The sequence below is a fragment of the Amphibalanus amphitrite genome, unplaced genomic scaffold (assembly GCF_019059575.1).
Source record: "Amphibalanus amphitrite isolate SeventyFive unplaced genomic scaffold, NRLGWU_Aamphi_draft 000206F_arrow, whole genome shotgun sequence".
Taxonomy (NCBI): domain Eukaryota; kingdom Metazoa; phylum Arthropoda; class Thecostraca; order Balanomorpha; family Balanidae; genus Amphibalanus; species Amphibalanus amphitrite.
Window position 1 is genome coordinate 568221 of NW_024881701.1, and position 27304 is coordinate 595524.

Here is a 27304-nt window from a genome sequence, read left to right on the forward strand (position 1 = left end):
TACCTATAATTAACTAAAGAGCTAAAGAGCCGGCGTCGTTGTTTCAAGTACTTGTTTCAAAGTTCTTGCCCATCACTACTCAACAAGTCATAAACTGCGCATCTGCTACAAAAGGGCGACGCCCAAAATTGAGAGTTGAGGCCACTAAAAAGCAGTGTCTAACAGGCGTGAAGCGAGTTTGCATGTTATTCAAAACAAGAGTCCTCTGTTACGCACGCCCGAGCGATAATTCTAAAGAAAAGGCCTGGGTCATTTATGTCAAGATTCTTATATATGTGAGAACCTTTGATCACATTGGATCAGGTGAGTAATAGGTGAGATCACAGTTCACACGGAGGCCGCATCTACGATAAATCATACGTAAGGAAGTCCATATGCCTCGTCTCGCATTACCTACCTCAACCTATGTCATCTCAATCTTCTGAAAAAGTGAGGCGGAGGGCTCTGGGATATTTTATTTTGTATTCCAATTCAAATGTTGATGTCCTAACACTCCTAACCTTGTTCTGCTGCTTCGCCTGGTCTGTGATCCATAGGGCCCTGCCTGTGACACCAACACTGACACTGACAAATGAGAAATCCAGTATGCAAAGTAAAGGGTATATGTCAAGTTATATATGTATATACAAATATACAATAGGCATCAGTTACTGATGTTGTGCTCAATTTGTTTGCAGGCTCATTCGCACAGCACCATCTGCCGGATTTGGGCTGTAACGAGTTGAGGTGACCAGCTGACACCATGGATCGCCGCCTGGAGTCACACCACATGTACACACCGGCTGGAGCGGACTACGCTGGCTCTGAGTCACAGTCGAGCACTGCCACCTCCAAGGGACTTGACTCGAGCAAGGGCTCTCACTCCCCGTCCAAGTCGCTCTGCTCTGCCAGCTCGAGCTCCTCGGAGCAGCTGGCCGCAGACGCTAAGGCCAAGGCGAAGGCTGCATCTGCCCGTGAACAGAGTCAGACGCTGCGCGCCGATGACCCTCCGCTGGTGCGCGGCGAAACGGTTCAGATCGCCGAGCGCGGGGTGACCTACCTGTGCCCATACAGCGGCCCGGTGCGCGGCACCCTCACCGTTACCGACTACCGCATCTTCTTCCGCGCCGACGAGAAGGAAAAGTGCCTGGAGCTGGACGTGCCGCTGGGCGTCATCAGCCGCGTGGAAAAGGTCGGCAGGGCCAACACCAGCCGTGACGAGAACTCGTATGGCATCGAGCTCTTCTGCAAGGACATGAGAAACCTGCGCTTCGCGCACAAACAGGAAAACCACTCACGACGCAATGTGTTTGCCAAGCTGAAAGAAAACACGTTCAGCCCTCAGCTGTTTGCCTTCAAGAACGAAGAGAAGTACGCAGATAACGGCTGGAACGTCTACGAGCCGATCCAGGAGCTGAAGCGCCAGGGTCTGCCCACCGAGTCGTGGCGCATCACAAAGATCAACGATCAGTACGAGGTGTGCGACAGCTACCCGGCCGTGTGGGCGGTGCCGACCACCGCTACGGACGAGGATCTGCGCTCAGTGGCGGCGTTCCGCAGCCGCGGCCGGCTGCCGATCCTCTCCTGGATCCACCCCGAGTCGCAGGCCACCATCACCCGCTGCTCGCAGCCCATGGTCGGCGTGTCGCAGAAACGCTCCCGCGAGGACGAGACCTACCTGCAGAACATCATCGACGCCAACGCCCAGAGTCACAAACTCTACATCATGGACGCGCGGCCCAGCGTCAATGCCGTGGCCAACAAGGCCAAGGGAGGTGGTTACGAGATGGATGACTACTACGAGAACGCCGAGCTGGTCTTCCTCGACATACACAACATCCACGTGATGCGCGAGTCGCTGCGCAAGCTGAAGGAGATGCTGTTCCCCAACATTGACGAGGCGCACTACTACAGTAACCTGGAGGCCACCAACTGGCTGGAGCACATCAAGTGCATCCTGACGGGCGCGCTGAAGATTGTCGACAAGGTGGAGTACAACAAGACGTCGGTGGTGGTGCACTGTTCGGACGGCTGGGACCGCACGGCGCAGCTCACCGCGCTGGCCATGCTCCTGCTCGACCCCTACTACCGGACCATTCGTGGATTCCAGGTGAGATGATCTGCCGGTTGGATGATCTGACCGATCTGACTATTAACGGTGTGTTGTGTTCGTTTGTGCGCTGCATTCTTGGACTGTTGAATGCACAAATGTTTTTAATGCTTATTTAGGTTTGGTGATTCATATTTTGACATTTTAGTTATGTGACCTCTATTACCTGTAAACGAATCGGATATGTGCCCTTGTAGCCACATGTGAAGTAAATCGTACCGGCATGTATTCTGCGTTGGCTCCGACGGCTTAACTTTTTACCAGTTTGTCATGCAGTGATTTTATCGGATAAGATCGTTGGACGAAGTTCTGTCTATGATAAACAATTTAATCTCAATGATGTGTATTCATTGAATGATAACCACCTGAACACGCACCATATAACCCCTCCTCCGCCCCGCCTCGCACTGTCTCAGGTGCTGATTGAGAAGGAGTGGCTGAGTTTCGGCCACAAGTTCCAGCAGCGGGTCGGTCACGGCGATGACCGACACTCGGACGCCGATCGGTCGCCCGTCTTCGCCCAGTTCGTCGACTGTGTCTGGCAGGTCGGTGGAGCGGGGCAGGAATGATTGGTTTTTACTTTTTGGTGGGGTTTGTGGTGGGCTGGGTGCTTGAAACATGGGTATGTTATCCCCGACATTTTATCGATACTTATGAACTATCATTCGGTTACAGAGCGTCATGATTACCACATGAAAACATCATTTTAGTACTCTTGATTGGACATTGCGCTGCTTGGGACACGTTCCAAATAAAGAAATGATTTCGTGAACTAACTGAATTATTTTATTATAGTGCATGTATGGCCTAAACTTTTGAACTCATTTTAAAAGGGGAAAAACGCAAGAAATTTTTTTCCCCTTTTAAAATGAGTTCAAAAGTTTAGGCCATACATGCACTATAATATGTCACACAGGTGTGACATATTATGGTGCTTCATGATATAATAATTCATGTTGAGGATTATCAATAGACAGGTCTGTCTATTGATAATCCTCAACATGAATTATTTTGTCGAGCTGACTGCTGACGTTTCCCGTTGTCTCCCCGCCCCAGGTGATGCAGCACTTTGCCAACGCATTCGAGTTCACCGAGGAGCTGCTGCTGCAGATCATGAAGCACCTCTACTCCAACCTGTTCGGCACCTTCCTCTGCAACAGCGAGCGCGAGCGCGTCAAGGATGAGCTGAAGCGCCGCACCGTCTCGCTCTGGTCGTACATCAACGCCAACGTGGAGGACTACACGAACCCGCTGTACGTGCCGGAGTTGTACACGGGCGCGCTGTTCTTCAGTCCCTCTCTGCGCCAGCTGCGGCCGTGGCTCAACTACTACTGTCAGTGGAACCCGCGCATGATGCCACAGGAGCCCGTGCATGTGCGCCAGCACGAGCTCCTCCTGCTGAAGAAGCAGCTGGCCGCGCGAGTGCGAGAGCTGCAGAAGGAACTGGAGACGCGCAGCACGCGCAACCAGCGAGTGGCGTCGCCCGTGCCCGCCTAGGCGGCGCCACGGGGCCGATGGCATGGTAAAACATCCACCGGTGGCTGAAGATTTCGCACTGGTGTGCGCAAATGCTGTGGACACAGTGGTGTGACAGTGGTGGCAACTGGCGAGTGGCAACAACGTTGATGAGGTAAGCATGTCGGCGACATTTGCAGTTTCTCAGACCAACTCGAGTGGAATGTCATGATTGTCATGGTTGAAGGATGCTACCTAGTGTTCAACCCAGTCACCGCCGCTTAGAAGTCTCACTAGCTGAGACCTTCCTCCGAGCTTTCGTCGTTTTCCCGAACTAATGGCGAGGAGTAGGGACCAAACGTGTGTCGTGCAAACATTCTTACCATTCAGTTACCAGACTGTGAATGGGAAGGGAAGCTTACGACGGACTTGGTCCGTTTTTTGGCGGCAACTCCGTGTAGCCCGATTATACCGTGCAGTGCGATCAGTTCCACTCGTAATGCGATAAGACATTATATCGTAGGCTGCATGCTACGCCAGTGTAACTGTTGCCTATGGACGTGAGCGTTTGTGTGAAAGGATAGTGGCTTCAGAATGAACGTTTGATGCACGGTACCATATTTTGGATGTGGGTCAACAGCTGTGTGTATACTTCCAAAGACAGTGCTTGCTATTGCATAGATACATAGATTATTGTATATGTGCGTGCAGTGGGTCGAAGATGGGTGGTACATAAAAGCACAAATGGTGATAAATGATATAGCCATTTACTGCAGCATTGTATTTAATCTTTCCTTTTGCGCTCTAAGTTGTTGGTTTGCGGTCATTTTGGCTTTAGTCAAACTTCCTCTTCGGTGGTGCGCTGCTTGAAGAAGAGAACGTTAAGCGTGTGCGGAACTAAATAATTTCCAGCGCTGCCTTGTAAAATCGCAAACCGTTACCGTATGCCACGTATTTTTGGTATATGTGTTCTTTTGTCCTTGCGTGATTTTGGATACCATAAATTACTTTTCTCTCATTGCTTGTTGCGAAGGGTTTTCTAACCGTTTTATATATCGAGTGATGCGTCACTTTCCCGGGACCTCACCGTCGCCGTCATCCTCGGGTTTGTCCCGATCCCGAAGTCGCTAAAGATGTCACACGTTGGCGCGTAAATCAGATTATAGGCGGGAAATCTAAAAGAAACGGATCTCAATTGCATTTGCTCATTGACGCACGAGTCCGGTACCGCTCCTCGTTATCACGTTTCAGATGCCTAGTTAATTATGGTGCGGGTTCATAATCATGATGAGCTGGAAATACCATCCTGAGGTTTGGCTATTCAGCGCTTGTTGCTAAGGACTCTTACGAGGCTCCATGCTTCGTTCACTGTCGTGCCGGTATCGACTGTTGCACGGAATATATGCGCCGCATTGTTCCTATGCACTGCCTAGCCTGGTATGGTGGCATTTTGTCGGCTGCCTGTTGCCAAACTAGCGTCTATTAGCCCGCTAGGGCTGCGTTTTCAGAATACATAATGAGACACTAACAAAAATTATTGAAATTAAAACTAGGATCCACCGAACTCCGTTCAGCTTTTGCACCGACCGCACCCTAGCAGCGTTCCTGTGGCAATATCCTAGATCGCGGTTGTGAATATGATCGCAAGTATCTCCGTTCACGAATCGCATGCATTAGAGCAATGAATTTGCCGATGGCCGTTCATGCGTTCATTTCAAGCACTGTAATTGTGTGTCTAATTTGTCCCTTGCTACCTGCTCACTATTTGCAAATATTCTGAAATTTACATGGAGATGATAAATAATTCTACTCTTGATGTCAGTCAAGCTACTCTTGAAGGCATAAAATGTGGCTGACGTCCGTCTATAACATTAATTCGCCCCCTCCGATAAACAAAAACATAATCATTGTTGCTTTTGTGCTTTATCAATTTTGTGGACGGTTAAAAATTTATCACAGGCTCACGACGATGGGGTACCGCTTTGGTTCAGACGGACGAGATGTAATTCGCTGTTGGCTGGGTTTGTCTGAGCTTCGTGTGAGATTCGTTCTCGCCCGTGTCGGGTGATGGCACTCCAGGTCACGTCACTCATTACCCACTGCTCCACCCTGTGCAGTAGGCTAATCTTACATAATCTAGTCAGCTCCGCCCTACCCTCAGCCAACGTTCTTCATTGCAACGGCTGCCCGCCCCAGCCTTCCAACTTTATACTCTCTATGGTCAGTGATATCCACTGCCCGGCGGCGTTTGTACCCGAGCATCCTACCGGCCGGTAGGGCGGCACCCACCGGCGGGCTCTCACGTCCCAGCCGTCACTTTGTTAGTGCGGCGTCCGCCGGGCTCTCACGCGCGCTAGACGCCGGCCGCTTGTTATCGTAAAGGGCGAGGGAGTCGACGGAGAACGGCCCTCGGTTTCACGGGTTTCCCGCCGGTTCAGCGGTGGAATGGTCCGTCACCAGGCGCCCCGGCGGCGAGGTAGGCACGGGAGGGGTCGTGCATCACGAAAACGCGCTGTGAGCAAGGCATACGAATACACTGGGGAGTGGCCGGTGCTTGATTTTGAGCTGGGAGTGGCCCAGCTTGTGGCTCTTTAACTGCAGATGCGGCGAGCTATCTCGAACTAAATCAAGCACACGCGGTCCATTTAACCACGCCTGTCAATTACAGATTACATTGCAAGTATGATTCTAACCGTTTCAAGCTCTATAGAATCCCCAGTTGAGGAGGTCCTTGCAGCTGTTTTCACTATTTTAATCCAACCGTGCCGCTGTCCGGTAGCCCTGTTAATTTAAGAACGGTTGTAAAATTTAATGACAATTCATCTGGGCTCTATCATACCAATAGACCTTGTAAAAAATCAGGTGAAATACCTAATTAAGTGCTTGTGTAACAGTATCGCACAATAGGCAATATAACAGCAGCATCTTCGATTGTGCTCGTATATTCCAAAGTTATGTACGAACGTCACGTGTGCTCTCGAAAATTCGTCTACGGAAGGCCATTGGTCGAATCGCGAGAAGAGATCACTGCGTAGAACCGTCTCTCTCTGGGCCAATAACGTCCTCCGTAGTTGTCAGTCGACAGTCCGTTGCGAGACGACGTCGGGTGTGTTTTCTTCAAAGTTTCACGGCTAAATCAGGTCGTCGGGCTAGTGACAGCTAGTGCGCTGCTGAGCTGCTTTGTCAGCGGTACAGGCCGTAGAGCCCGCGCTACGCAGCAATTCAAGAATGGAACGTAAACGTACCACTACCCCCTCTCACAATCGTAGCATTAGTGAGAAATATCACGCACGACCGCCTTTTCATTGAACTTTATCGTTTTTCCATCCCAAGCGCAATAACTGACGAAGATCATGCAATCTTTAAACGTGCTTTAACACTTATTCGCGTCCTTTAACATTATACATCCGTATTTATTGTGTATTCGTCAAGTTACATGTCATTTGTTCCTCATTTTCTAATAGACATATTATAAAAAGCACAGTCAACCAACAAACACAGTCTGCAGGAGCAAAAGATCGCTCCTCCAGGCTGGCTCTGGCTGGCCAGTGGCCATGGCCGTCGCCGTGAGCTCCGTGGCGCCTGTCGAGGCAGTGCGGGTCAGTCTACCTTTCAGGCGTTACACTGCGCCGCACAGCTGCCGCGTCATGCGGTACAGCCTACCTCACAGGCAAACCGGCTCATGCCGTTAGTCACGCAGCGGAGAGGAGCTGATTTCCATAAGTCAGGGAATGTCACCATGAGCCTGAATCGGACTTTTTTGTTACACATGACAACCATTACTTTTTAGCACGAAATGACATCTACGTCTCGATGCCTCTACGAATGACATCTACGAATCGATACCTACGTCTCGATGGTATGATAAACGGGCATGGGACTGAAGTCTACAGAGAACATTTTATCAACCATTTTACGTAGGTAGGTACGCGCCATACGGCATACCTATTTATTGAGACACCATACCAGTACGAGTTAATAGATTTATATCAAACTTGTGTAGTGTACCCACACGGACACTGTTTCGATAATCATGCTTGTCTATCTTACATCTCCAATTATTTTAGCTTATTGTTAACCACCGGGCTAGGACAACGTCTGTAAGCAACGCAGCCTCTACCATACTTCCAGTTGAAAGTCCTTTACAAAACACAGCACTGAGGGCTTATAATCCAGTACAACAGTGGGCGTGCAGCCGCTCCCACACAAAAGCTGACGTGACTCCAGCCTTTGATAAAGGCGACTGGTGATGCAACAAAAACGTCTGCCGCTGCGGGGGGGGGGGCGCCGATGGCCCGCCGATGCGCGTCCACCGCCCGCTGGGTGTTTGTCGCTCCGCGGCCCGGCCCTGCCTTGTCATCGTGCCACGGATGCACATGCACTGTGCAGTGGAGGTGACAGTAGTCATTCCATGCAAACATCGGACTGTGATCGAATAAATGGAGTGGTTGATTGACAAGCTAAGCGATACGTATATGCTTATAATGTGCTACCGGTGGTATTTTTCTGCACAATTATGATATAGTATTTAGCTAATTTATGTAGCTGCCGACCAAGTTTTTTGTGTCCGTACTGATCGGCATATGCACGGTCGTGGAATGGTTGATGTGGGCGCCCAACTTCACCGTCTTCATTCAAGCACTGAATATGTGAGTACGTCTATCGTCCGAGACCACGCTGGAGTTAACGGCCCTCCGTTCCCAGATAAGCTGTTTGTTGACAGTGTGCCGGGACGTGCACTGTCCGTCACTATCAGCTCCCTGTGCGTCGGCAGCGCTCCCCGCTCGATTTCACCCCGCGATGACACGCTACACGAGGCGGGGCCATTCAATGCCGACTCAACTGGCCCCGATGATGTGTTCAAGTAGCTGGAATGGATTGTGCAATCCACAGAGTAACGTGTTCATCGGAGGGAAGATGCGAACCTGCATTTGCCATATCCATTTGCCCACCCATGCTGCGAATTTCCCAATCGCATTGGGTTGGACGAGATTTAGGCGCTATTTTTCATTTAAAGTCATAGACGAAATGGAAAAAGAGAACCACCGCCAACCGGTGCATGGCGATGGTTTCCCTACTTGGAAATGCCGGTGTCACAGGGAGCCGGCTTAGGTCGAAGCCCCCGGTTGTCTGCTTTTAAAGAGTGGATTTTAGAAACACAATGGATAGTCATTTGGTACATATATGCTTTAAAGAATTAAAGATCACGAAATGGTGGCGGCAAATGGTTGTTGTTAGAACCGTTGGTAATAAGTGTCATTTACGATGATATCGATTCCACGATGTTTCTAGCAAGAGGTGCAGTGACTTATTGGAATTTGTATCTGGGGCTGCAGATTTACCAAGCAGGGTACAAGAATATAGGTTCCGGTCCCGTAGCTCAGTCGGTAGAGCGTTGGACTCCACGTGGTGAGAGCACGCGTTCCCGGTTACAACAGTACGGGTTCGAAGCGCGACGGGCGCTTAACATTTATGGGCCTCCTGACAGGTATGGTTGTAGTTTGTGGCAGGCCGTAGCCAGGCAAAGTCAGTGAGGGGACCGGCCGTGCGCAGCTTTGTGCGCACGTTTAACTTTGGACTCTAAATCTGTCATACTCGTAGAACCGGAATTACGCGATCGGAGGGTAGAGGGCAGGGTCAACGCAACAGGCTCCGCTTAGCGGGGGCTCTGTCCTTGAGTCCTTCCAATCAAAGGCTCGGACTAAATTTATAAAAAAAAGAATTCTGTTTTAACCCTATTAGTGGCAGGCTCCTGGCTACCCCATATTAGTGGCAGGGCGGGGGGGGGGCTGTTTACGACCCCCCCTTGATATCTCGAGATCTAACCGGCCGATTTTCAAAATTCAAAAGGCATTCGATTTGGCTCAACGAGATCTACATTTCTAAAAAAAAATTAAAAATGTCAATAGGGGGGTAGAGGGGGGTAAAAACGGGCAAATTGCAGATACATTTTAGACTGTTTATCACGGTTAGGTTTCTGAACCAATCTTAACGCAACTTTTGCCGATCGATAGAGCATGAACCAGGAATTCACATGGATCCTAAAAATATGCATTTTAAAAAATCATAGGCGGATACAGATCATTGAGATTGGGGGTACACAAAAAGTATAGTAAATAAGGTTTTTGTTGGTACTGTTTCTAAAAAGGGTGGCAATGGTCTTGTTATGTTACAATTTTCTTATGAGAGAACGACTAAAATTGTATTGGTCATGCATAGGCGGTGTCAGGGCACCTATGTTGGGAGGTAAAAAATAACCCCCCTTTTTGGACGCCTGGATCCGCCTATTATAGCAAAAACGTGTCAAAAGAGGATGCACAATAACTTTGTATATGTTATCACATGATACCTTTCATTCACTGTTCGTAAAACTGGTGCAGCATCGTGATCTTCGCCCAAATGACTCGCTTCACGAATAGGACCCCCAATTCCCAGTACTCTGGAGCCGCCCCTGGTAAAGTTATGAACTTGAAATTTTCAGGGAATGTGCCCAATTTAGTTTAAGGAAAAGTCAGAAAATTTCAGCATCGTAGCTTCAGCGGTTTCGGAGATATTCCCGAAAAACCTGAGGGGTGGATAAAAACAACCCCCCCCCTGCCACTAATAGGGTTAAACACGATAAAAAAGCAGTTATGATATGGCTAAATATATTATACATTTACATGAAAGCCGACACAAGGCACTCTGTTATGCATTGCATACACGTTGTAGCGATATGGTTAAAATAATCGCATTTATGTGCAGAATATAGGTATAAAACATGATTGATTTATCTAACCGGAAGGCCGTCTAAACCGGTCTAAACAAACAGGAAGAAACGGTCCAGACTTGTCTTCATGTTCCGACCTTCAGGCTTCAAGTACTACATGGGAAAATGTTATCGGTTGACTGATAGGTACCTGGAATAATGCACAGCTTTGTCGCGTTTAATTATTTCCCTTTACGTCTCAATAATGCTAGGACGACTGGCTAAACCGAGGTGCATTAGGGTAATGTCATAGGTCTGCTTCTATTTATGACTGCACTAATATGGGTGACTTTTAGCTAACGAGCACCCGCTATTTGATCAGATTTCAGCAACACCTATACGCCCGGCAGAGTCCAGTCCTCGTTATAGGATGACCAAAGTTACGCACCTTGTCAGCTCAACCAGCACCATTGGACAGGATCGGCCCACGCTACGATCAACTAACGAGTCTCTCGGAGACCGAACCGACTCGTGGGTGGAGCTGATAAGTGACTGTGCAGGGGCTATCCTGTGCAGGACGGAGCATAACGAGCTTTTGCGCAAAGAACATCGGTGTCTGACCACTTAGTGTGCATCTCAATAATGTGACCGATCCCGTAAGATAGTATTTGGAAACAGCTGGAGAACTAAAATAGCACCGCGTCTTGTTATCGATCATTATATGAACGGTTAAGATTTGGGTGCAAACGGCCAACAATATCCAACTTGTGACGACAAATCTGAGGACGATATGCCTAACACTTTTTCTGAATGGGATGCAATGTTCGATCCACATACGATTGATAAAACAAAGCACACATGAGACGTGAAGCAAGCTGCGACAATTATCTGGCTGCAGAGGTAGCCCTGGCGAGCGGTCAAAACCTACGGATGGTTTTCGTGATGGGCTTGGACAACGAGCTTTATACCAAATGCTGATTGATGTTCCCACTTCATGCAGTTAACAGCAGTTCGTTCAATGCATTCCTATGTTTATTCTCCAAACATTATCGATATTTTGGTTTTATTGTATCAAGATATTTATGATAAGAAAGTTTAGATGCCTTAACATGTTTTTTTTTTTTTTTTAGTTTCGATATCCGAAAAGGTGTGTTACGAAATGATTAAATTGTGATTTTCAACATTTTCTCAGCTGTTGTCACAGCAGAAAACTAACCTGCGTGCCTGGAAATATTCATATAATGCATACCTATAGCATTCTCCCACACCTTCCTACGCAATGCATGTGCTCGTATGCGAGCTTCCTCCCCTCTGCAACTGAGCCCTCGCCCTCCCACCGTCGGAGGGGTCACAACAACACCACGCCGGCACGTGGCTGCCCGCCGCAGGCTCCACGGCCGTCAAACGCGCGACAAATCGACCCCGGCCGTGCGCACTGACGGTGGTAAACAGCTTTTTCAACGGCGCGGCGGCGTGGCGGCGGCAGCGGCGGCGCTGCGGGGGAGGGCAGGGCGACAGGCTGACGAGCTGGCGCTGCGCTGTGTGCGAGCGAGGCGACCGCGACCGCTGCGAGCCCAGTTGGGCGCACGGGAGCACGCGGTGAGGGGGACAGGACAGGTTAGGGAGCCCTGGCGCTGAGACGCGGAGGCGAGTGATTAGTGGGGTCGCGGCGACGGGACCGACGGCGGATGGGTCACATCTGGCTCCGGTGAAGCGGAAACTGGAAACGCAGACGGATCTTTCAAAGGTAAGTGACCAGTTTTATTTTTTATTGACCCGATAAAACCAACGATATAGAAGGAAAACTGTTTAAAGTTCTTTTAGTTAAGTTCCTTGTCGTAGAATTTTATTTTAGAAATAGAATATAATTACATTTTAAAGCATGACAAAGGCACCTACTAGTTTGACTAATTCTCTGCGTTCCTTGAGTGTAATCGATGTTACGTTTAATCAACGCACTTCCTTGTGCCAAGGTCCTGAAACTGCCTGGGGTACCGTCTACATACATCAGCCGTTTTCAGGATGGGCTATCTGGCGAATGCACCTGCTTTGACCAAATCTGCACCAATTCTTTTATACAACAAATATTTTCATATATTTAAATTATTTAAGTGTGTTAATAGAAAATAATGTTTACAACCTTACGCTGGTAGCGGTAGGTAGAAAAATATTGTTTTGATGATTGTTATTGATAAATTGTTTTCTAAACACCAATCGACCTATTGGGTTCACAGAAAATGATGAGGGCGCAATGAGGAGACCGGGCGCAGATTGGGCACTCTCCCCTAAAGAGAAACGGGTAACTAAAGAAATATTCTGGAAGACGGCAGGGTCGTAGAAAACGATTTATAAAGTACCCATAAGTTTCGACAAGTGACCAAGGCTTTTCGATTGATTTTAATGAAAAAACTGTCCTTGCACTCCGTCGTTCTCCAATTCCAATTATTTCGCGCAAACATAGTTAAAGTCGATAGGTGAATCTGTCTACAAACACCGTTTAGACATACGTTAGGTCTACATAGGTGTTAACATTACGAGTAGTTTCATTTCTTTGGAATGCACGGTCGTATGATGAAACTTGAGTGAAGTCACGACGGTTTTCACATGGTTCTATGTACGTGCAATCACTTGAGCCAAAAATAGCAGTGACCTTTCTGCGTTCCATGAGCAAATAGTGTCACATACGGTACGACACAGCAATGGCATTTGTGCAGAAGTAACAGCAAACCGAGCCGCGTGTCTTCTTCGGATTGCAGTTTACGTTCATGATATCATTACTCCGTCGACGGAAGCTCATGCCTTCTGTACAGTGCTGTACAATGAAGTAATCACTCTATTTTTATCTCCATGCAGACAGTTTGTTGCAATGACATGGCGCGAAAACATTGAAACGTTATACTGCTGTCGACTGAAAGAGAATGCCTTTGATCTCGAATCAGATGTGAGAGAATACACGATAGACACTTTAGATATCTGATAGACCTCCGCGAGATAGTCTATTATTTTGATGAAGCGCATTAGGTATAACACAAAACCGTTACCGAAATACCTGATGGCTAGTGGAGTGCTGAGTTGTATTTCAGCGCCCACACAGATCAGTCAGGAAGAGTATTGAAAGCATTATCTATTTAAGATAATCCTTTCAATAGGTACTCTATAAGTGTGGATTATCTATTTTTAATGGAAGTTCGATTGTAAACGCATTAGTATTGGAGAACAATAACACCAATGATAAATTATTTTCCAGATTGTCATGTAGATACTTTCGAAAATGAGCTTAAATATGGGACTGGGAGTGTATTAAAATAAAATGTTACCCCATATACAGTTAGTCAATTTCGCAAACATAATGCGAAACACCAATTACAGAGATATCAGAATTACAGGCAGCATAAATAATCCAACTTTAACCAATTCCAATCGCCAGTAAACTTTGATCCATTTTTCAGACCTTCCACCATGTTGGAGTGGTTAGCGGCCTGCCTCGTGGTTGTTATGCTGGCGATGATTGTTCGGGAAATCTTCCGGAAGCCGGCGAACTTTCCACCAGGTAAGTAAAAGAGAAACGTGGACGATCGCAATCAGCTTTGTTTGGATCATTCATTAGTTATCTTGCATATTTAGTCACATTACACTAACAGGCATAGGTATGAACCCTTCAGGAGTGAAGTCAATCGATCAAACAATCGATATAATAATTAAAGAGCTCATTTACCCTCAATCACCATGATTATTTAAAAAGACAACACTAAAAAGAAGTGTAAAAAGGTCAGTTCCATCAGGTAGAGGGCAGCGCAATGCGCTTTGTATCAATCATATTATTTTCTTCATGTTGACATGAGTCACCGTGAACGTTCCGATCACTCACGTGGGTGCTTTCCAGCTGGACTCAGCAGCAGACTATCACGTTTTGTGCGTGCTGCAGGTCCTCCGGTAGTCCCGCTCCTTGGAAGCTCGGTGGCGATCAAGCTTGGGTCGACTCTCCCGCATCTGGTGTTCGAGAGCCTCGGCAAGATATACGGAAAAATCATTGGTAAGGACGTGTCATGAATGAATGAATGAATGAATGAATGAATGAATGAATGAATGAATGAATGAATAAATAAATGAATGAATAAATGAATGAATGGATGAATGAATGAATGAGCGAGCGAATGAATGAATGGATGGATGGATGAATGAAGAAACGGAGGAGCAAACGAACAAACCAACTAAATGAATGAGGGGATGGATAGAACTTGAACAAACAAACGAATACATTGAATGATTGAATGAGCGAATCACAGCCTGACTGGTATAGGTATCAGCAAAACATAAAACAATATCTTAATTCACGGATTTAATAAATTAAATACACCAGGGTCAAATGCATTATATGGCATACTGGAGTCTAGGAAACACGTATCGGCGGTACATCAATGATAACTGATATCGTTTTTGATGCTCCAGGCTTCTACCTGTTTGGACAGCCCGTGATCATTCTGCGGGACTACGATCTGATACACGAAGCATTCAGCAAGACAGAGTTTTCCGGTCGTGAGCAGACGTTTGTCATACAAAACCGGTCCTTCTTCATGGGAAACGGTAAGTGCCAAGTGGAACGGTCTGCGGTTGGCTGGGGCTCTCAGCAATATAGGCATTGCAGCATGTTTGACTATTTATTCACTGTTGTTCATTGCACGATAGGGATTTGCTTGTGAACGGCCGAAACGCGTTGTAACTTGTATGTTCCACGCGGCACGCAGTGTGGGACAGAATCATATCTAATCGTTGGTTTGTTGCCGGACAGTAGCTGATTTGTCGTTCATTACTTCGCAAGCGCATAAACATTGCCTCACTTTGTATTGCTGAGCAAAAATATGCCTCATCTATTCCGTAACAAGATTGTGTGTATTGCGGAACAGTATCATGTGTATAGCGGTACAGTATCCTGTGTGCATTGTGGTACAGTCGTGTACAGGTTGATGGTCCCCTACTCTTTATCCACCGGGTTCCTATGGCTCAGCATTGGCAGCAGCCGCCTGGTACCGGTAGGCTGTGCCGCATGACCCGAGAGTGAAGCGGCACAGCCTACCCACACTGTATGACACCGGCTCGGGTCGCCTGGTAGAGCGATTTGACCGGACGCTGCGTTACACCGGCTGGGGGGAGGGGGTAAAGGTCAGGCCTGTCTATTTGGCTCGGCTCGGTGGATGAGGCGGGCTGGAGTGTGGTGTGGGGCGGGGGTGATGTGGGGAGGGAGTGAGCGGACCTGGGGCTGGGTGTGAGTGGTCACTTGTCGCGTAGAACCGATCGTAATCCACCCTCCAAAAATTCGCTTTAGAGATATTCACAAAACCCAGGGGGGTTCAAACACCCATCTCCCAAGTGGGGTGCCGAAGGACAGGTAAGGGTCCATACGGTCTCCTCATGATTTGCAGCAAAGAAAGAAAACAGACCTGTCACCAAATAATCTTTCTGAAAAGTGGACTAATCGCATAGCCTCGGACACAGAAATAAACATCCAGCACGCGAAGCGTCTCGAACCGGGCCTCTCACTACCGGTCAGTTTGACAGTCTAGCACTCCTACGCTGAGCTACACCGGATCGTGGCCACGGCCGGGGCAAAGTCTGGCCGGGCGGGCGGCGGGGCCGGGAGGTCGGCAGCAAAGTCAATAAATGTTTTTTGTGGTTTCGGGTGTCGGTCGCTCTAGCTTGGTGGAATGATGATGGATCATTGGCAAAACTTTCAACGTGGAGTCCCGGTTCGAGCCTCATCGGGGCTCCGGCTACTTTTCCGAGGTAGGATCTGGTTTGATTTTAGTGGTTGCGAGCCATTTATACGGTTTTATATCTACATGTCGATTGTCGATTGATTGATTGATTCATTCATTCGTTCATTTAATACATGTCGACATTTAGCATACGAATTGACATCCAGGACCAATCCGATCAATCTACTATTTTCATAAGCGTATTGCCTAAATATCATGCATATATGTGGCACAAGACCTATGGTTGCCTCGATACCGTGCCAAATCACGTTTTGCACAATGCACAAGTAAATTATATTCGCTGGGTCTTCCGTGCATTGTGCTTAGCAAAAACAGGAATGCAATTGTTACAGTGGCGGCGGAAGCGGGGGGGCAGCGGGGGCACGGCGCCCCCTATCTTCCAGGGTGGGGGGGCAAACATATCTTTTTGCCCCCCCAAAATTGTTATCGACGAAGTACCACAATACTTCCATACTACCTACGTCAGGAACATATGCCAGTTTGGCTGAGTACCTTTTTATTAAGTTGATATAGCGAGTAACTTGGATTGATAATAGCCGTTTTCACGACGGGCTATCCGGCGAGCTAGTCCGTGACGGACTATTTCCACCAAACGCCCTCCACACATAATGCTCAGAAATCAAGCAGAGCTATCTACGAGCTACCGGTAACCGAAGTCTGGAAGAGTAGGACGGAACGCGAGTGGCCCGGCAGGCGGCACGGACGTCACGAAAGTGCGTCTGAGCGTGCCACAGGCCTTTCCCCGCGACTCTGCCAGACGCCAGCCGGCATAGGCGCGTGAGCCGGGGGGCAGCATGGGGGCAGCCTGCCCCCACAACTCTGGGGCCGTGGGGGTCTCTGCCCCCGCAAAGTTTCAAAGGGCCAGGAACCGTCGGGGCAGCTTGTCCTCCCCATATTAGCGGCCGAGGGCCTCAAAGAAAAGCTGAATGGAAGACAATACCTATTTAAGTAAAAAAATCCCCCTCTGTACGGGGACCCGCAGTTGCTATTGTACACGAACCCCAACTCTAGCCGTCTGTCCTGTCCAGTAACAACCGATAACATTGATATCGACTGCCGGTCCCTGCACAAGAGCAGCTGAGGTTTTCTGTGCGTGCCCTCTGACAGCTTATCGTTGTTCCCTGTGAGGGTGCTGGGACAATTTACTCAGGGTCGCTGTACAGTAGCAACTGCGGGTCCCCGTACCTGACTTGACAGCTCATGTGTGGAAGCTTTAAACGTTTATTCCAGGTTACCAAAAAGGTAGTTTCTTGACTCAGATGAGACTAATTATCTCACTTATTTGCAAATGTTTTATTTTTTATTTTTGTTGTAAAGGCCAAGAGGTGAAAAATAAGTGGCCTAAAACCGGTGAGAAAACTAGATTTGGGGGTACCCTAGGTTCCGGGAAGGATCAGGTGTGCCCCCCCATCCCAAAATACCTTCCGCCGCCACTGAATTGTTAAGCGACGCAAAATGTGCAATGCAGCAAGTGACCACACACACCCGCCCAGCCCCCATGGTCCACCAACACGCCCCACACCACTCGCCAGCCCACGCCAACCACCGAGACGAGCCCCTCCCCCCGCGCTGGTCTGACGCGACAGCTGGTCTACAAAGCGCTCCACCCGGCGACCCGAGCCGATGTCAAACAGCGTGGGTAGACTGTGCCGCTTCACTCTCGGGTCTTGCGGCACAGCCTACCGGTACCAGGCGGCTGCTGCCAATGCTGAGCCATAGGAACCCGATGGATAAAGAGAAGGGGACCATCAACCTGTACACGACTGTACAGTATCAATCGTGCATTGCGATTATACGGTATCATATGTGCATTGCGGAACAGTATCTGTGTGCATTGCGGCACAGTATCCTGTGTGCATTGCGGAACAGTATCGTGTGGTTCGCAGGCCAGTAATAAATCGCACACGTCAGTTACACGATAAAATGCGTAGAATGCGTGGCACTACCGTGCATTAGTTTTGGAACAGAGTCGGACCGTGTGTGTGAGTCTCCTTAATTAAACATTTTCCCCAGTGCCAGCGTCTGCCTTACTTTGAGCTGTAACCCCGTCACCACACCCCGGCCCTGCTCCCTCCCGCAGGCATCATATTCGGCCAGGGCGGCGGCTGGTCACTGCACCGTCGGTTCGCGCTGCAGCAGCTGCACGACCTGGGTGTCGGCCGGCCACGCTCCGAGCTGCTCGTTCAACTGGAGGTGGACGCACTGGTGCGCCGGCTGACCGCCTCCGGGGGCGACCTGGAGGTCAACACCACCTTCTGCATGAGCGGCTGCAACGCACTCCTGCAGCTGGTCGCCGGAAAACGGTACGGAGGAGGGAATATAGGCATTTGGGTGGGTGGGATGGGATGTTGGAGGTAACAGGATGGAGCCCGGTCAGTGAGTAGGTGATCTGTGGGGTAGGTGGTACAGGTCTCGCGGGTTTTAACGGTAGGTTTTGCACCTAGAAAATTTAGTGTACTTCAGGCTATATCTTCGTCGTCTTAAGCTTTTAAGTGTTTTGAAGATGCGATCGACTTGTTGGTTCACAAGCCGGCCATGATCGTGTAAAATGGTTTCATCGTAGATCGATTAGTTTCTGAGATATAATAACCGGAAATGTAAAAGTGAAAAACCTACCGCTTAATCTCGCGAGAGCCGTACATATGACCGTGGGGTAGGGAGTGGATTGTGGACGTAATATGGTTGTCATGACGGAAAGAACTGAGCGTATGCTGAGTTTAGTGGGTATTGGGTTCGACTGGGTTTTAATTTGGTCGTATGCGATGGTAATGGGATGCAATAATTGTCTGGGGAATTAGGCTACAGCTCCATGGTTATGCCACCTACGACCTTACGCTGCGCATTATGGCAAAAATAAAACGGACTCCGTCACCAGAATTACGATTCAGGCTACGTTGTACGTCAACTATATCGGCTCATCAAATTTAAATCTCACGGAACCGGCTGTCATTGTCAGTGGACGGAGTACCAAAATAGCCGGCGGAAACCCGGGACACGTTTGACGTAGGCACCCTTCAATGTATGGGCCGGTCATTGAGTAATCCTTAATGCATTACTCTGAACGTCGTAATAGCGTCTGCGAACTGCGTGACATACTTTAATCAATGCCAGGCATTTGTGATATAAAAGACTCGGATCCGGAGGGGCAATGACACCTATTGGAACAATATGGGCCACAGCATGCACACCCTGGGTCCTGAACGACTTTTGTTCTCCGATTTGTGATATAGACATGCCTCAATAGCTATAAAAAATAGCTAGACATGCCTCAATAGCTATAGCTATTATAGCTTACATGAGCAGTAGACATTGAACACTAATGTTCTCGAACGTTTTCAATGTCTTATATTTATAGGAAGTACAAGTTTCTCTCTACTGCACTAAGCTGCTTAGCATGCCATATAATTTAACAGTTATAATGAAAAAATAATGACAATACCACAAACCCGTATTTGTTCGTCACCCTCTGACGGGTCTGACCCCTCCCCCCAATCGCCCCTCTTCAGGTACGAGCTGGACGATCCCGTGTTTGCCCAGCTGGTGAACGACACGGACCGAGTGATGCGCTTGGCCGGTCCGGGTAACATCCTCTCTCTGCTGCCGTGGGCCCGGCACCTGGCGCCGAGCGCCACCGGCTTCAGGGCCCTCTGCGCCCTGCGCGACACCACCTGCAGTCTGTTCGGGGAGATTGTCGAGGAGCACCGGCGAACGCTGAACGCCGGGAAACCCAGGGACTATGTGGACGCGTTCCTGATTGAAATGGAGAAGGAGGGCGCTAAGGAGAAGGACTTTACGAGTGAGTCGTATGCTCGCCATCTGTAGTACATTTTTTACTCACAGTAAATATCCATTCTTATTTTACTTTTGTTCCACTCTTAATTATCATCGCCACTCTTGTACGGTTTTACTGTGCTTTACTGTGTGTTTTTTTTCGAGTAGGTTTGTGCTGTATGCGTGTTTGATTTTATGAATTGACTTCGTCTTTCAATGGGAATCCCGTCGACGATCTTGGTAAATAAAAAAATAAAAAATAAAATAAATAATGATCTTCACATTTTGATACCACGATTCGGGTATAAGTAACGGGATTGTACAGCACGACTAAAACGTTAGGGTTGAAAAGTGAGCAACAATAAGAATTGCGACCGAATGATAAACGGAAACGCCATTCCTCCATCTGACAACGGTTCCGTATCTCCTTTCAGAGCAGCACCTGGAGATCCTGCTGATGGACCTCTTCCAGGCGGGGATCGAGACCATCAACTCGACGCTGTGCTGGGCGGTGCTGCTGCTGGCCCGCCACCCGGAGGTGCAGGCGCGGCTGCACGCCGAGCTGGACGAGCTGCTGGGTGCCAACTCACTGCGCTGGTCCGATAGACAGAGGTGGGGCCGATGGTGCCCGGCGGTTCAATCACATTTAATGACAGAGATTCACAATGTAAATGTCACATCTGTTCAGTGTTCTTCACCAACGACTCAAGACCACTACATAATGACTAGAAACATGATCATTCATTTATTTCCATTCCACGATAATTGTCCAAAGTGCATGCGATGTCTTATGTAGGTAGGTATTACTGACAGACGACAGTGCTTATAAGACATGTCGCGTCTGACATGTCATGACACTGTTTCAGCCTGCCGTACCTGCAGGCCACCATCAACGAGGTGCACCGGTTCGGCACAGTGACGAACGTATCTGTGCCTCACTTCACCTCCTTCCAGCCGGTCGTCTTCAACGGTGAGTCGGGTGCCCACTGCCCACCCGCGGCGGTAACTTTGATCCGTGATCGCCCGGTAACAGTCGACGTGTACTTAGTGACAAGGGCAGGAACGGAAGATTGTGTTTTGCTGAGTGACTAGCGCAAGTAAGCAGGACTAACTACTCCGGGAAGTAAAGCTAGAAACAAAGGAGCTTTCAGTCACTTCTAACTGTTCATTTTGTTGGCACTTATGGGATCGTTGTAGAAAGAAGGCTCTCGAAATAAAAAGAATCAAATACACATATGTGGGTAACTATAATATCAAACTGGGGAGCGTTTAAATCAACTTATATAAGCCAGTGGCGGCGGATTCGATTTTGGCGTGGGGGGGGGGGGGGGCAAGATCCCAGTCGAGATGATGTCATAGGCGGATCCAGAAAGACGTTTTCGACGCTGTAGGGGACATACCCCCCAAAAAAGTGTCTTAAAATCCAAAAACTACTCGGATTTCGATTCCTTTATACTGCTGATTGCTGAACAGTATAAAGCAAAAACATTCCTGATAAAAGTTTTATTATTAGGAAACATAAGGTAGGTACATACATTTTGTCTATTTCGGGCGATGCAGGGGAAGGGGGAGTAGAGTACATATTTGCTTTAAATGCCCGCTCCCTGGATCCGCCAGTGGACGATGTAACGATTTTCGTATTGCTATATCAGAAAAAAGCTCCAATGGGAAAAATAGTGCCATAACCCGATCGCATATCAGATGTTGAAGAACGGTGCCAAACCTTTTGAAGTAGGCGAGCGCTTTTCTTCAATGAGGTAACTCGTTATTCCTCTGTTCATTTTACGTTCGATTTCCGTTTACCCTTCCTTTAAAAAGTATTTCTGAGACAGATATCAATCCCGCTCACAGCGGGAGGAGACCGCTCAAACATTCAGAGACAGTCGGTCGCATCTAAACCTATTGGGACAGCGATCCGCCAGAAACCCACCCCAAGGCAGTAGTTCGCCAACTAAGCTCACCGAGACGGGCTGGCTCGATGGGTTTATACAGTAAGCCTACAGCAAGGCCTAACTAAGGCCCAAACGCTCGTCAAGCTGGGAACGGAGGTATGAGGTGAGGGAGCGCGGCGGCAGGCTAGGGTGAAGGAGCGGTGGACTGGAGCGAGAATCCAGAAGCTCTGGGTGGGACGTTTCTTTATTAGCGCTTTAGGGTGCGCAGCGCTGACTGCGGTAAGGTCCAAAAAATCACACCAAATTTTGCCACATCTACCGGTTCAGGCACTCGAGAATCAGCGGCCAGTGATATCTACAAAGACAAAGCATTTCCAACCCAGCTTCAACCTGGTGTCAGGGCGTCCCAGGTGGCTTTAATTACAGTTACACATACCAAACGGCCTCAGTGCAGCCAGTCTGTGGCCGAAACCATTCGGAACAGAATTCAACGAAAAGTGAGACAAGGTTAGTGCTATCGTTATGTGCCATTATAGACTTGGACCCCGTTGGCTTGACCCACTGGAAGGTGTTAGTTATCGGACGCTGCGGGGCATACTCATTTTTCCAAAATGCCTTAGATTTTCCTTTCGTGTTCGATGCTCTGTATTCTACATATAGCCAGCCTTTAGCCAGAGGGGGCCCACTAATGATCAGTGCCCTAACCCTCAAAAGTTTCCAACATTAATTTTTACTTATTTAATAGTGAAAACTGAAATAAAGCGGATACTGAACTGTATACATCCAGTTTTTACACTGGCCCCACACAAGCCTCCGAATGCCCAAAGCAGATCTCTGATGACTGGCCTTTGGGTGTTATACCGTGCATTGGTCAATGTGTTCAATGTGTACGACCTCGGCGTTACCATTTTATGCACTGGAAACTGTTGCGCTAAAAAAAATCAGGGGAGTGGCTTATTACGAGCGCTCATCAGTCAACTACCCGCAAGCGAATGGCTAGCCCTTCCGTTTCCGCTCGCTTGCGATTTGGCATTTATGTACAAAAATAGCGGCAAACGACCACTGAAAGTATGAGTTGCGTCTCTTGCGCACTTAAAATATCTCTAAATCGAATCTGAAAAGACAAAAAAAAAGCTATAAAGCGGAAATGGTTAGCATTTACACATATTCAAAAGGCACCGTTGGACAAACTGTAGGAGCGCATAGCTGCAATATCAGGTTATGGAAAATTTCCTCATGTTTAGGGCACAAATTATGGAGGGGCAAGAATACTACGTTTGCCCCTCCTCCAAAAGTTTCTTAGGGATCGATGCCTCCTCTGCCGCCCCGTATCCGTCGCCCCTGTAAGCGGTCACTGAAGGCCTGGGTTGCCGCTGCGTCACGTTGACGCTTATGATGTCTCCAAAACTAGGTTGAAGAGAGGAAAACTTCAAATGAACGCGAACGCTTGTCATTTAAGAAAGGCAACGTATGATTAAGTATAGTTAATCTGGTTACATCTTCAGATGATCGAACAGAATAATCAGGTATATGGTTTCTTGTCTAAGTTTAGTCACAAATTATGGGGGGGCAAAAAGATACTTTTGCCCCCCAAGAGTTTGCCAGGGGGGCAGCTGCCCCCCCTGCCCCCCCCGAATCCGCCGCCCCTGATATAAGCATTGACAGTAAACACTGATTCAAATAGTCACAGTCACCTCAGGTCGTTCGGTCGAAGTCCCGATGAAGTTTTACCATTCAGCAGACTTCTGAGCTCTAAACATAGGCGCCATCATTCCGAACCCACCACCGAAAATAAGCCTGACATCTGAAACGACGTTCCCATTCATCGAAAAAGCGACACAATGTCGTATCACCGTAATGAAACGCTCGTAAATAAGGACCATCTCTGAGAACCGTTGACCGGAAAGGGCCCGTTTCCTGTCGAGGCCACGTGACGTGGGAGGGGAGCGACTGTCGCGATCTCCAGCTCAGCACGTGCCATCGTCAGTCCTGGATAGCCCGTCCGCGCCACAGTTGAGATGACAAGCTCCGGTAGTGGTCTCACACCAGGTATTTTTGACCGAATCGTTCCGTTCCCCGGTGCGAACTAACTAGACAGGCTGAGCCGCTGAACTGCATTTGCCTCTGCATAGTTGGTCGCATAAAAACATCTTTTTAAATAATTGAATCATACATCAGATATCCATCAATCGAAGTCAGTCATCTGCAAGGCTAGTTTGTTTCTCTTTCTCGTCAATGATGGTAACACGCACCGAACTTGAACGCTTGAAATACACAATGACTAACCCATAGGCCTTCCATGCTTGAAGAATAGGTAATACAATATAAAAGACAGTTTCGAAGTTCATGAGGAACTCATGAAAACCCTATTGCATGCCCACATTTTGTAGATATTATACATTGCTGCATCGGATATCCCAGCCTCAGTTGCTCATCACGAGTCTCCATTACAGGGCCATGCGGTACAGCATAACTTCAGGCGTTCGACACCACTGCCATCTATCGACTGAAGAAGTAAACTGGTAACACAGGGGCACCAACCAAACAGACATCATTCCTAGGCTAAAATTTCTCAATAAAGGCTACGTGTCTAGCGTAACGTTCCAACACAAAGCAGCAGCACAGGTTCTCCGAGCACCAAATGACAATCATACCTGCCCGCAGATTACGTGATTCCGCGCAACAGTCTGATCCTACCGGACATTTACCACGTGCACCACGACCCGAGCTACTGGAGCGAGCCGGAGCGGTTCCGACCTGACCGCTTCATCGACCAGAACGGCCAGCTGGTGCACGAGCCGCGACTGCTCATGTTCGGCACCGGTGAGTCGTCGGGGCTCGTGGAGGCTCGGACGAGTCGGTGGCTCACGAGTCACGAATCATTGCTGGGTCGGGCGGTTAGCGAGTCGCGACGGCTGAGCCGTGGGGCTCACGCGAGGCGTTGAGCCAGTCGGCTCATTACGCTTAAAACAGGGCACACCGGTACTCGGTTGCCAATAGTTACTCTTATGAGCCAGGACAGCCAAGTCATTAGCTCGAAGCATTTCTGTTCTTGCCTCAAATGCACTAAAATCATAACACCAAAAGGTCTATTTGAGACCTCCTTTCACGATCTCGGTCTGTGTGCGCAGGTCGCCGCTCCTGCCTGGGCGAGTTGTTTCACGATCCCCGTCTGTGCGCGCAGGTCGCCGCTCCTGCCTGGGCGAGTCGCTGGCCCGGATGGAGGTGTTCCTGTTCGTGGGCGGCCTTCTGCAGGCGTTCCACCTGGAGCTGCCCCCGGACGCGCCGCCGGCCGACCTCAGTCCACAGGCAGGCGTCACGTACAAACCGCGTCCCTTCCGACTGCGGTTCCGACCGCGCCGGCCGGCAGCTCCCGAGCTGAACGTGGCCGCGCTGGCGCTGCGCAGCGAGCAGAACAGCTACTGCATCAAACGCAGCAGCTTCAGCTCCAAGGTGCACTTCAAGGAGGAGCGAGAGATCTGAGCCGGCGGCGGCTGGAGTTGCTGCAACAAATGCTGGTCATGGAGTTGTATGCCAAGTTACCCGTTGTGGCTGAAGTCTGGTACACGCCGTGTATGCGCCTCGTAAGCAGTCGATACGAAGACGATCATTCCGAGATAAGGACAACTTGTGGGATCTTGTGTTCTGTGTCGCTCTCTACAATTATAGACATTAGGTCTCGTAGAGGGTGCTAGTGCTACAAGCCTTCGATATTTGAAGCTTGACCCGTATTTGATCGTACGGACGCACAAGTGTTGAATTTGTGCAGGATCTGTGTGTGAGGTTGTCTGCCCACCCTAGGGACCTGAGCCGTCTTGGGAAGGGACGCCAAAGTGCAGTGCAGTGTCGGCCAAGGGCCGTTCGCTTAGTTATTTCACATGCGCTGGTCGCATTGCTATCCGTTTTTACTTGAACCTTGTATCGCACTGATTCCCTTTGATGAGCTCTTTGTTACGAGTTCAAGACCAAACATTTATCAACCATGCGCTCGAGTAGACTGCAATCACCAGTGCCGCGCACAAGGTTATTATTCAGACTAGCTGAGTCTGCAAAGACATAGTCCAAGCGGGTCCTTGACTCCAGCAGCCATTCAGCAGCGCCGCCCCTATAATTGCTGAACCCCTGCCGTGTAGTGTCATACTCGCCCGCCAGGCGGCACCACCACCGATACCGCGTGACGATCACGGAACAAAGCCTGTTTGTGACGACTGGCCTGTCTGCGGGACGAGCAGTCGTCGCGCACAAAGGCGCTGTCGGCTCTGACTCGGTGGCCGTGTGACACAGACGGTAGTCTGTTCCAGCGGTGTAACTTTCTATATGTATGGGGGTGCAGGTGCACCCCCATCCCCTGAAAGTGCACCCCCATCACGTTAAAGTGCACCCCCATAGGCTAAGCGGCGCCCCACACGCCGCCCGACACCGATAAGCTCTTGATCAAATGGCGAATGTGATTTCCCGGCTACATTCCGTCTCGTGACCGGCGTCGTGCTGCTTGTGGGCTTGGGAAGCGTCCAGTCGTATCGTTCCCCCAAAAAAATGGATGAAAGGGGCACCCCGGCAAAAACGGGACTTTCTCAGCAAAAGTGGAGCGCCCGAGGCAGAAGTGGGGCACCTCCAGGCTCCAACGTAGGTTGGGATCGTCAAGCATAAGACTGGCGCCCCAGCGGAGGAGAGGCGCCCCCAGTAGGAATGAGGCACCTCAAGCATAACTTGCGGTTCGCCCAGTAGAAGAGCGCCCTCAGTAGAATACGGGCGACCCCAGCAGAAACGGGCGCCTCACCAGAAGAAGGGCACCCCAGCGCTAGAAGAGCACCCCAGCAGAAAGGGGCGCCCCACCAGAAGAGAGCTGTCTCCAACAGAAAAGGAGCGCCCTCAGCACAAGAAGGGCTCCCCAACAGAAAGGGGGCGCCCCAGCAGGAGAGGGATGCTTCCAGAAGAAGAGAGGCACTCCAATATCAATGGGGCACCTCAAGCAAAAGTTGGGCTCGTCCAGCAGTAGTGGGGCGCCCCTAGCAGAAGAGGAGTGTCCCCAGCATAGGACCGCCCCAGCAGAAAGGGGCGCCACACCAGAAAGGGGCGCCCTACCAGGAGAGGGATGCCTACAGAAGAGAGGCACCCCAATACAAAAGGGGCACCTGGAGCAAAAGTTGGGTTCGTCCAGCAGCAGTGGGGCCGGGGCGCCCTCAGCAGAGGTGGGGCGCCCCTAGCGGCCCCGGCGGAAGTGGGGCGTCCCAGCAGAACAGGGGCTCCCCAGCAAAAGAGCAATGCCCCCAACAGACCTACCCGAGCACCTTCAGCAGAAGTTGGGCGCCCGGCAGAAGAGGGACGCCTCTAGCAAAAATAGAGCATATCAGGGAAGGGAAATGTCAGACTCCAGCAGAAAAGTGAGACCCCAGCAGAGGAGGAGCGCCCATCAGCAGTAAGTCCCGCCGAGCAGAAGAGGGGTGACCTCAGCAGGAGAGAGGCGACCCCAGCAGTAGAAAGGCGCCCAATAAAAAAGGTGATTCCAGCAAAAGTGGGTGTCGCCAGTCGCCGAGCATAAAAAGGGCACACCCCGATTCTATAAAAGGTTGGAATAAAAAAGTAAAATGCAATTTCGTTATAAATTCAATTAATTGATTGAAATTCGTGCGAA

The 27304-nt window shown here is 49.3% G+C and overlaps 2 protein-coding genes across 2 annotated transcripts; both read left to right on the forward strand.

Moving 5' to 3' along the window:
* The first annotated feature begins 182 nt into the window (after positions 1–182).
* On the forward strand, positions 183–4562 carry LOC122385055 (myotubularin-related protein 2-like). The gene is made up of 4 exons (XM_043373036.1): positions 183–303; positions 678–2089; positions 2506–2634; positions 3146–4562. Exons 2-4 carry the CDS (start codon positions 743–745, stop codon positions 3584–3586), a joined length of 1917 nt encoding a protein of 638 aa, XP_043228971.1. The 5' UTR covers positions 183–303; positions 678–742; the 3' UTR covers positions 3587–4562.
* A 7263-nt stretch (positions 4563–11825) lies between these two features.
* LOC122385067 (farnesoate epoxidase-like) lies at positions 11826–26584 on the forward strand. Its single transcript, XM_043373056.1, has 10 exons — positions 11826–11979; positions 13682–13782; positions 14158–14265; positions 14682–14816; positions 18087–18309; positions 19513–19802; positions 20212–20389; positions 20644–20747; positions 24334–24492; positions 24854–26584. The coding sequence occupies exons 2-10, from the start codon at positions 13692–13694 to the stop codon at positions 25150–25152; spliced, it is 1587 nt and encodes a 528-aa protein (XP_043228991.1). The 5' UTR covers positions 11826–11979; positions 13682–13691; the 3' UTR covers positions 25153–26584.
* The last annotated feature ends 720 nt before the right edge of the window (positions 26585–27304 follow it).

Excerpts from the sequence above, each read along its gene's own strand:
- LOC122385055 (XM_043373036.1), top strand. The coding sequence starts at position 743 with ATGGATCGCCGCCTGGAGTCACACCACATGTACACACCGGCTGGAGCG. Across the intron at positions 2,090-2,505 it reads GGACCATTCGTGGATTCCAG|GTGCTGATTGAGAAGGAGTG; the intron begins GTGAGATGATCT and ends GCACTGTCTCAG. Across the intron at positions 2,635-3,145 it reads TCGTCGACTGTGTCTGGCAG|GTGATGCAGCACTTTGCCAA; the intron begins GTCGGTGGAGCG and ends TCCCCGCCCCAG.
- LOC122385067 (XM_043373056.1), top strand. The coding sequence starts at position 13,692 with ATGTTGGAGTGGTTAGCGGCCTGCCTCGTGGTTGTTATGCTGGCGATG. Across the intron at positions 13,783-14,157 it reads GCCGGCGAACTTTCCACCAG|GTCCTCCGGTAGTCCCGCTC; the intron begins GTAAGTAAAAGA and ends TGCGTGCTGCAG. Across the intron at positions 24,493-24,853 it reads ACTGCTCATGTTCGGCACCG|GTCGCCGCTCCTGCCTGGGC; the intron begins GTGAGTCGTCGG and ends CTGTGCGCGCAG.